At 34.4% G+C, this 12075-nt stretch overlaps 1 protein-coding gene across 2 annotated transcripts in view; it reads right to left on the reverse strand.

Moving 5' to 3' along the window:
- Nucleotides 1-12075, reverse strand: part of LOC149786000 (toll-interacting protein A-like) — a 66333-nt gene that overhangs the window by 13920 nt on the left and 40338 nt on the right. For both annotated transcript variants that reach the window (XM_089976284.1, XM_089976283.1), the window contains exons 3-5: nt 9179-9312; nt 7915-7963; nt 1102-1254 (exon numbers count right to left, since the gene is read on the reverse strand). In XM_089976284.1, coding sequence (XP_089832410.1) covers nt 1102-1254; nt 7915-7963; nt 9179-9312 — 336 coding nt within the window. The remainder of the gene's footprint in view (nt 1-1101; nt 1255-7914; nt 7964-9178; nt 9313-12075) is intronic.

A 12075-nucleotide genomic window follows, 5' to 3' on the forward strand; every position in this document is an offset into this window, starting at 1 on the left:
ACTACATGAGCAGGGTTAATAGCAGTGTCAACTCAGATCTACCATTACACAGTTCACCAGAAGTCCAGGGTTTATAACAGTGCCAACACAGATCTACCATTACACAGTTCACCAGAAGTCCAGGGTTTATAACAGTGTCAACACAGATTTGCCATCACAAAGTTCACCAGAAGACCAGGGTTTGTAACAGTGTCAACACAAATTTGCCATTACACAGTTCACCAGAAGACCAGGGTTTATAACAGTGCCAACACAGATTTGCCATTAAACAGTTCACCAGAAGACCAGGGTTTATAACTGTGTGAACACAGATCTGCCGTTACACAGCTCACCAGAAGACCAGGGTCCATAACAGTGTCAACACAGATTTGCCATCTCATAGTTAACCAGAAGACCAGGGTACAAGCTGTCTATTCTATCCATTCTTGCAGCACAGAACATAAAAGCCAAACTGCATGCATGGCAGATTTAGGTCTAAGATGCATACAATTAGATTAGAATTATTCACAAGTTTTAAAAAAAGTTGCAAACAATGTGTCACATCTGTAGGTCCAAATGAAAGTAATTAGTCAGATTAATGTAAATCAGGTAAATCTTGTTTAGTTATAAAGCCAATGCTATATCTGAAGCTTACATGATCTGATTAAAAGCAAGAGCTCTAACACAACTGATATGTTACATGCACAGATAAAAGTTCAAGTTCTGTTCATTTTTGGATTGGAATTCCCTGTCAAACTGTACTGAGTGATACAACACATTATGTGTTACCATTAGTAAACATGTGTTCTGAATGGTAGCAGTATGAAAACTGTAATTTGATTAATTATTGAAATAAAATGCAAACAGAAAACAACCTTGTTGCAGTGCCTGTAACATCTACTTATTGATCAGAAAGTCTTGAGAGAAGTCAAATTGGAACCACACACTGATTCAAAAGTTTGATACAAATCAGACTGGAATCAGCCATTGATTCATAAGTCTGATTCAAGTCAGATTGGAAACAGATGCTGATTAAGAAGTTTGACACACATCAGACTGGAACCAGACAACTGATTCAAACATCTGCTTTCATATTTGATGATAATTGTGATTCATACATACTGTAAAGCTGAATATGAGGTTGATCATGCCTTCTTTTTCGTCCCCCTGCTTGCCACTCAGTGGGAACCACTCATCAATTGTGCCACCCGTCAAAGCATCTTCTGGGATGGTAACATAGGCCCAGGCAATTCTGTCATCCACTGTAAAGGATCTCTGTAAAAACAGGTTAATTTACAGAAATTGTTCCAACATATCTCTTACATATAATACAGAACTATGATATACATGGCTTAACTAAATTACAATTCACACAATTCATATAGGTATGAGGTACTATATCAGCTCCAGATGTCATTTTTGAGAATCTGATTAAACATACCTTTAAATAGCATTTTTTATTTAATATATATATATATAAATATATATATATATATATATATATATATATATATATATATATATATATATATATATGTGTGTGTGTGTGTATGACTCCAAGGCTGACCAAAATGTCTAAAACTAACTATAACGGCATGAAAGAAAACAGGTCACAAAAATGTACATTTTATTTGTAAACCTCATTGTTGGTCAACATGTTCAAAAAGTTGTAACAATCTGATACATTGCTATAATGCTCTGAATAAAACTAGTCAGATCATCTACATATGAATAAAAGTATGCATACAAATCTACAAGTATGCATACAAATCTACAAGTATGCGTACAAATCTACAAGTATGCATACAAATCTAACCAGGTCATCTACATATGAATACAAGTATGCATACAAATCTACTAGTATGCATACAAATCTAAAGTATGCATACAAATCTAACCGGGTCATCTACATATGAATACAAATATGCATACAAATCTAATCAGGTCATCTACATATGAATACAAGTATGCATACCAAATCTAAATAGGCCATCTACATATGAATACAAGTATGGATATCTAAGCAGGCCATCAACATATGAATACAAATATGGATATCTAATCAAGCCATCTTCATGTAAACATAATTATTCATGCTAACTCTAATTAGGTCATCTACATACGAATACAAGAATGCATATCTAATCAGGCCATCAACATATAAATGCATGTATGTATATCTAATCAGGTCACACACACACACACACACACACACACACACACACACATATATATATATATATATATATATATATATATATATATATATATATATATATATATATATATATATATATATATATATATATATGAATACAAGTATGCATACCAAATCTAATCAGGTCATCTACATATATATACAAGTATGCATATCTAATCAGGTCATCAACATATAAATACATGTATGTATATCTAATCAGGTCATATATATATATATATATATATATATATATATATATATATATATATATATATATATATGAATACAATGAATACAAGTATGCATACCAAATCTAATCAGGTCATCTACATATATATACAAGTATGCATATCTAATCAGGTTATCTACATACGAATCGAATACAAGTATGCATATTAAATTTAATGTGTCTACCTTAGTTTGCTTTTGTTCAATCTTGCTAACACGGTGTTTGTGAAAGAAAATCTTAGGTCTAAATAAGTTCAAAACTATATAAGAAATTTAAAATTGCTGGAAGAATCTGAAAATCTTAGAAGGATATCATACATGTGAATACAAATATGCATATCAGAGTTGATTTGTTAATCTTATGACGTTTTTGTTAAATTGTCTAAATTGTGCTAAAACAAAAGTTTTTATCAATAATGTCAACATCTATTAATAGGCATATGTCTGCATGATATGCCCACCTAGTGTTTAATAGTCATCTGTGTACATGATACACCCACCTAGTGTTTAATAGTCATCTGTGTACATGATACACCCACCTAGTGTTTAATAGTCATCTGTGTACATGATACACCCACCTAGTATTTAATAGGCCTCTCTTTACATGATACACCCACCTAGTGTTTAATAGGCCTCTGTGCACATGATACACCCACCTAGTGTTTAATAGTCATCTGTGTACATGATACACCCACCTAGTGTTTAATAGTCATCTGTGTACAAGATACATCCAGCTAGTCTTTAATAGTCATCTGTGTACATGATACACCCACCTAGTTTAATAGGCCTTTGTGTACATGATATGCCCAGTGTTTAATAGTCATCTGTGTACATGATACGCCCAGAGTTTAATAGTCATCTGTGTACATGATACACCCAACTAGTGTTTAATAGTCATCTGTGTACATGATACAACCACCTAGTGCTTAAATGGCCTCTGTGTACATGATATGTCCACCTAGTGTTTAATAGTCATCTGTGTACATGATACAACCATCTAGTTTTTAAAAGGCCTCTGTGTACATGATACAACCACCTAGTTTTTAAAAGGCCTCTGTGTACATGATACACCCACCTAGTGCTTAATAGTCATATGTATACACAATATGCCCACCTAGTGTTCAAGTCATCTGTGTACATGATATGCCAACCTAGTGTTTAATAGTCATCTGTGTACAGTATACACCCACCTAGTGTTTAATAGTCCCATGTGTACATGATACACCCAGTGTTTAACAGGCCTCTGTGTACATGATATGCCCACCTAGTGTTTAATAGTCATATGTGTACAGTATACACCCACCTAGTGTTTAATAGTCATCTGTGTACATGATACACCCACCTAGTGTTTAATAGTCCCATGTGTACATGATACACCCAGTGTTTAACAGGCCTCTGTGTACATGATAAGCCCACCTAGTGTTTAATAGTCATCTGTGTACATAATAAGCCCACCTAGTGTTTAACAGTCATCTGTTTACATTGATACGCCCACCTAGTTTAATAGTCCTATGTGTACATGATACACCCAGTGTTTAATAGGCCTCTGTGTACATGATATGCCTACCTAGTGTTTAATAGTCATCTGTGTACATGATACATCCACATAGTGTTTAATAGTCATCTGTGTACATGATACACCCACCTAGTGTTTAACAGTCCCATGTGTACATGATACACCCACCTAGTGTTTACTAGGTCTCTGTGTACATGATACACCCACCTAGTGTTTAATAGTCATCAGTGTACATGATACACCCACCCAGTGTTTAATAGTCCCATGTGTACATGATATACACACCTTGTCTTTAATAGTCATCTGCGTACATGATACACCCACCATGTGTTTAATAGTCCCATGTGGACATGATACACCCACATATTATTTAATAGTCCTCTGTGTACATGATACACCTACCTAGTATTTAATAGGCCTCTCTTTATATGATACACCCACCTATTGTTTAATAGGCTTCTGTGTACATGATACATGCACTTAGTGTTTAACAGGCATATGTCTACATGATACATCCACCTACTGTTTAATAGTCATCAGTTTACAGTATACACATATCTAATGTTTAATAGTCATCTGTGTACAGTATACAACCACCTAGTATTTAACAGTCATCTGTGTACATGATACACTCACCCAGTGTTTAATAGTCATCAGTGTACATGATACATCCACCTAGTGTTTAATAGTCCTCTCTTTACATGATACATCTAGTGTTTAATAGTCATCTGTGTACAGTATACACATACCTAGTGTTTAATAGTCCTCTCTTTACATGATACACCCACCTTGTGTTTAATAGTCCTCTGTGTACATGATACACCCACCCACTGTTTAATAGTCATTTGTGTAGGCACTAGTAGGGTCTGCTTGACTATGGATATTACAGAAAGATGGGTCTTAATAATAACTAGTCTATAATCAAGGTATGTAATCTGGAACTACACTTAATGTCCAGAAACCATTATTATCTGGGGCCTGTGTTGCCAAGAGGTCTAAGGCGCTTGCCTTTACAGATCATTCACATCTGTCCTCATACATTCAAGTCTCAGGCTTTGCCAGTGAGTGTATGTGAGAGAACTTGCCAGTAACTTCCCATTGGTCAGTGGTTCTTCCCGGATTCTTCCTGAATCAGATATACTTGGCTGCCATGTATAGCTTATCATGTGCTGAAAAATGGCATTAAACCCAAAACAACAACAACCATAATTTTCTTAGCAGACTATAATGGCCATGACCTCTGACATCTACATCCCACAATCAACACATTTGTTTAATACTGTAAGTGAAAACAATCCACAAAGCTTGGTTAAGGAACTTGCACAAGAAAAAAGTTAATCTGCAAAACCAATTTTTAAGCCACAATGGCACTGACATTTGAGCTTTTGTCCCAAAAATCAATAGACCTCTTCCATACTGTAAGCACAAACCCTCCAAAAACTTTGGTCAAGACATGTCATCTGCGTATGTGCATGATTTTAACATAACTATAACAAATTTTCAGTCACTTTTTTTCAATTGCTATGATTTCTGCAGTGTGGCAGTCTTTAGTGATGTCTTCTAGTACTGGGGCATCATGCAACAGACATGTAGCACCATGACCCACTTAGACACATTATCCTAACACCAGGCTGACCAGTCCTAACACTAACCTCTTAATGCTGAGCGTCAAGCGGGGCAGCTGCTAGTACCATTTTTTAAAGTCTGGTACGACTTGGTTGTGGGTCGAACCTGCGACCTCCTGGATCCAAGGCAGATGCTCTAACCACTTAGGCCATCAAAGTGGAATAAAGTTATTATTCAAAAAGCATTGTTCTTCTTCATTCACAAAGACCTTGACATTTGGATACAAAATCAATAAGCTTTCTTTCTTATGCAATGTATGAGTCATCCATACACACTGGCAAAGGTACATAGTTGATAACTGAAATTTCTGTGCTGAAACCACTGTACTTCTTTAAGTCACTGACACTGACCTTTGACCCACAAATCAACAGATTCCTTCCTTATGCCAAGTGCATGCCATCCACAAAGTCTGGCAACAAATTCTGATCAATGAGAACAAAAGTCATTCTGCAAAACTGTTTTTCCTCTTTTAGTCCCAGTGATCATGACCCTTGACCTTTTGACCCCAAAACTGATGGCATTCTTCCTTACCGCAAGAACAAGCCATTAATAAAATCTGGTAACTACAGATGTGGAGAACTTGAATTATTGTGCAGAAACTATTTTTCTTCTTTCAGTCACAATGACTTTGACCTTTGCCCAAATAATCTTTAGGGTTCTTCAATTACCCAAGTGCAGGCCGTCCACAATGTTTGGAAATAGTGCAATAACAAAACTGGTAACAGACAGATAATTTGATGTACTGACAACATCATAAGACAAATGTCAATTTAATGTACTGACAACACAAGACAAACATTAATTTGATATACTGACATAAGACAAATGTCAGTTTGATGTACTGACAACATCATAAGACAAACATAAATTTGATGTACTGACAACATCATAAGACAAACGTCAATTTGATGAACTGTCAACATCATAAGATAAACATTAATTGGATGTACTGACATCATAAGACAAACATCTCTGCATATGTCAAGCATGTAAAATAGTGTGTAAGAAAATTCAAATTGCTGCAATGGCCTGAAAATCTAATCATGTACTCTGCACACAAATATGCTATGCAAAATGTTCAGCTAAATGTGGAGACAATATCAAAATTTGCACACAATGAAATTTGCACATAATTAAGCAATTAAATTTGCATATATTGATTGGTATGCATAAAGACTGTTGACTTTGATATGACCTTGTGTCTATACAATATTCTTTTGAATGACTTTGATATGAACCCTATTCTATACCATATTCTTTTTAATGACGATATGACCCCTGTCCTATACCATATTTTTTAATGACTTTGAAATGACCCCTATTCTATACCATATTCTTTTTAATGACTTTGATATGATCCCTGTTATAAACCATATTATTTTTAATCACTTTGATATGACCCCTGCTCTATACCATATTCTTTTCAATGTCTTTGATATGACCCCTGTTCTATACCATATTCTTTTTAATGCCTTTGATATGACCCCTGTTCTATACCATATTCTTTTCAATGTCTTTGATATGACCCCTGTTCTATACCATATTCTTTTTAATGTCTTTGATATGACCCCTGTTCTATACCATATTCTTTTTAATGCCTTTGATATGACCCCTGTTCTATACCATATTCTTTTTAATGCCTTTGATATGACCCCTGTTCTATACCATATTCTTTTTAATGTCTTTGATATGACCCCTGTTCTATACCATATTCTTTTTAATGACTTTGATATGACCCCTGTTCTATACCATATTCTTTTTAATGACTTGACATATTAAGCATTATATTTTCAGGAGTGCATGAATGATTGCTAATAGATATGGTGATGTGAGCATTTCTAATGATCAAATAATTATTACCATGTCAGTGAAAGTTAGCAGGTTAAAAGCTGATCCCCTGCAAACTAATTCAATGCTGTATAGTTTACATTTTGACTTTGTTTCCTTTATAAAATGCTACCAAACTCGATGGGAAAACAAGTGAATATTTACATACCTATTTTCTATTTCAATATTTGCAAAAACATATTCTGATTTTAATGTTTTGATTATTTATTTCAGCTCGCGCAACTGGCATAAAAATTACAGGCACATAATGGTATTTTGCTCCACAGTACAAGTAACATAGTATTCCTTAAAACATTTTTTCTCAGTTCTAAAGTTGCTATGTTTTTATAACTCAACAGAATACAAAATTAAGCATATAAGGACTCAGTTTCTTTCACTACAAGTGAAATATCCTATTGTACAGATCTTTTGCATCTGTTCTGAAATTAAGGAACCTGAATAATTTAAAAGGTTATCTTCTTTCTTGGTTATTCAGTCTGTAAAAGAAAGACTTTTCAAAACTTAATTTCAAACTTACCTCATCAAATATTTCAACATAAAGGTTTTTTACACCATGTGGAATATAACTGAAAAGTAAAATGATGAATATATTTAAAAGTCAATCAATCAATCAATTCATCTAACCATCCATTAAGCTAATCATTACTTGATAAATTCATCAATCAATTCATCTAACCATCTGTTAAAAATTACTACCTGATAAATTCATCAATCAATTCATCTAACCATCCATTAAGCTAATCATTACTTGATAAATTCATCATTCTATTCATCTAACCATCCATTAACCTAATTATTACTTGATAAATTCATCAACCAATTCATCTAACCATCTGTGAAAAATTACTACCTGATAAATTCATCAATCAATCAATTCATATATCCATCTGTGAAAAATTACTACTTGCTCTATTCATCAATCTATTCAAATAACCATCCGTCAAAAATTACTACTTGATCTATTCATCAATCTATTCATATAACCATCTGTGAAAAATTACTACTTGATCTATTCATCAATCAATTCATATATCCATCCGTGAAAAATTACTACTTGCTCTATTCATCAATCTATTCAAATAACCATCCGTCAAATATTACTACTTGATCTATTCATCAATCTATTCATATAACCATCTGTGAAAAATTACACTTGATCTATTCATCAATCAATTCATATATCCATCCGTGAAAAATTACTACTTGATCAGTTCATCAATCTATTCATATAACCATCTGTGAAAAATTACTACTTGATCTTATTCATCAATCTATTCAAATATCCATGTGAAAAATTACTACTTGATCAATTCATCAATCTATTCATATAACCATCCGTCAAAAATTACTACTTGATCTATTCATCAATCTATTCATATAACCATCTGTGAAAAATTACTACTTGATCTATTCATCAATCAATTCATATATCCATCTGTGAAAAATTACTACTTGATCTATTCATCAATCTATTCAAATAACCATCCATGAAAAATTACTATTTGATCTATTCATCAATCTAACCATTCATTAACCTAAACTGCTAATCTCTCAATCTATTCAATAATCTATCTTTCTTTAAAATTATTTAAAACTCAACTATAGATTTAATAATAAATGTATCTATTTAATAGCAAATGTATCCATTTAATAACAATGTCTCTATTTTGGTGAATCTATCCATCCATATATCTGTCTATCCTAAGAAAGTTAATTTTCAATTCAACAGAATAGTAAGGGATTCATTTGACTGTCAGGATTAAAGAAAGTGGCATACTCACCAAGAAACCATCTTGTTCCACCTAGGATTTTTGGCCCCATTGTAGGCTGTTGGGGTTTCAAAGACAGCATGGCCAATCCTTATTCTGCAGTAGGGATCCATCTTTGTTATACCATAGTTCTTTGCTAATTTGGCCTGTGAAAAATAGCAGTCTTCAATTGTATACAGTTACACAGTTCTACTAGTCATGATATAAACTCAGGGAAAAATCAAACTTAAGGATCCTTTAATCAATGTCTTTAAGAAACTTTGAAGTTGCATGTAAAAATCTGAAATCTGTTTGCCATGCAAGATTTGCCTTGTTATGGGGGAAGGGTCTGTAAAGTCCCATGGTCATTCTTGCCACCTTGTCATGGGGGAGGGGTCTGTAGAGTTCCATGGCCCTTCTTGCCACCCTGTCATGGGGGAAGGGTCTGTAGAGTCCCATGGCCCTTCTTGACACCCTGTCATGGGGGAAAGGTCTGTAGAGTCCCATGGCCCTTCTTGCCACCCTGTCATGGGGGAAGGGTCTGTAGAGTCCCATAGCCCTTCTTGCCACCTTGTTACAACATTCAAGAGGGATTTTTAAACTAGGTCTGACATTTCTGCTGGAATCCTTACTTAAAATGTTTGGGAGTGGAAAGTTATAAACCTTTCATGATGGACAGGAGTCTCCAACTTAGCTGGGTCTGGTAGTGACCAGGGACTGGTGATTCTGATACCTCAAATGCTGCAAAGCTACTGTTACAGTAGGGATTAGCTATCAGTAAAACATCTCTATATCAAATGGGGTAGACTTCAAAAAGGTTTATGCTGTAAAATCAGTAATGCATCCCCTAGAGGTGGAGAATCTCAAAAGAGAGTGCCACGGACATCAATAATGCAAGTCTTGATGTCTTTGCATTGGTTTAAAACAATCTCTGATACAACAATACCTCCTTCAACTAACTGAAAGCAGCCTGTGATAAACTCTGGTGTTATAAAATATAAGCAGCGTGTGGCTCATTTAAACATCATTTTCACACTTCTCAACATTAAATATTCAATTTCAGTAATTCATATCTATATCAGTGGTCAACAAAATGGGATATATTTTAATACATAAATGAAGACATAAAGGACTTGTAGGGTTGCTAGGCACAATAAATAACTGTAAAAATGTTTTAAGATCAAGTTTAGCGATTTTTGTAATATTAATATATTGTTAATTTGGGTGATTGTGGTTGGCACTTACTTCGTATGGGTTTGTATCCCATTGTCAATGTTGGTCCAAATTGGTCTTTCTGGTCGTTGTGTTTTGGCCTCTTTTATATCCTCTAACACTATTTAGCATAATATATTCGTTTTGGGGGATAAAGAGTTAAGTTCTGATGTGAATATCTTCACATCAAGTGCCCAAATATAGAGTAACTCCACTGCCAAAGTACTTGTGTAAGTGCGAATCGCATATTCACCCACCATAATACTTTTGAGCGTTTCTAAGGTGTTGTTAAGTGTCAATCAATCTACTTGTGTGTTTCCCTCACGCACTTACAACCAAGGTTTTTCCCATCAATCTCTGCGTAAGACCAATCGGTCTCAAGGGTATAAATACCAGTCATGTGCCATATTTTGGCAGATGCATTCCAACCGACAGAGAGACTATCTATATGAAATAAGAGAACAGTGAAATAAGAGAGTTAATATGACCATGGTATGCTTACTATAGAGATCAAATTATAACAATATAAATCATTACATGATATAATATTTCAAATGATATGAAATAAACCTATAATATATTCTTCAATGTTGAAGATTAATCCCCCTGTAGACTTAACAGTGCTATACTACAATAGCGTTGGTTTAACTGATGGCCTACATCTATATTGACTTGAATGATAAAACAATAATCTATTCTACTGTTATATAATTGTTGCATATGGAAATTCAAATAGATACATATATTAAAATATCAGTAGTGTTGATACAGTAAAAAACTAAACATGTATAGAAGGGAGCATTCATTGTACTATTCCATAAAGGGAGTATTCATCATTTCAGTATTACAAAAAAGTGACATTTAGTTGGCTATAAAGAAGACAAACAATTCTAAATTTATATTTCAAAGTAGTAGTGCATTCTGGACCACAACAATACTAAACTCACTGGGAAACACATTCAAGTGGTATCATTTTTCATGTGTTCTACAATTCAATTCGTTCTGGGTTGTACTCTTTCCTGAGAAATACATTATTTGTTTACAGTGATTGTTTTATTATGCACATTCTTAACTTTGCTCTGAGCCACACATTTATGTAATTAAAGAATATTAGGTATTATCTACTTGCACTCGCTTGGACCTATTTCAGAGTTCTGACTTCATTCTTGATCCGTTCATGCATATGGTACCGTTAATATGTACCATTATTAGCGTTTATTAAATTGTTGAAACTTAAATAGCTTTCCTGTCTTGTGATTAAAATCCCAAGTTGACATCTAGTCAAAGCTGACCTTGTGCAGACATAAAGCTCAGGATGCTACACAGCCAAACAAAAATACTGGCAGTGGGGAGCTATAGTAACTAGCATAAAAGCCTTGAGTTCCAGAGCCTGAAGGGAATTAGCAGATATGGGCCCAGGTTCCTAACAATATCCCCACCTAAGAAGCATTGGAGCCCAAGGTGGGGTCATGCAGGTAAATGGATCCAATAACTGGAGGTCAAAACCAAAGGCTGAAGCATAGAAAAGAGGACAATCAATCATTTCTGCTAATTGTTCACTACTTGGCCTCTTTACAACTTATAGTATTGCTGAGTGTGGAAGCAACAAGGTCCATCAGAGATTGTGCTCCAGATAGCATCTCCAAGCTGGAGAGTAGCTTACTGTCTGAAGACCCTGTGGAGGTGATCAAATTCATTTAGCTCTCTGTCAAAGGTCC

This window comes from Sinohyriopsis cumingii, chromosome 12, assembly GCF_028554795.1.
Source record: "Sinohyriopsis cumingii isolate HCF-2022 chromosome 12, ASM2855479v2, whole genome shotgun sequence".
Classification (NCBI taxonomy): Eukaryota; Metazoa; Mollusca; class Bivalvia; order Unionida; family Unionidae; genus Sinohyriopsis; species Sinohyriopsis cumingii.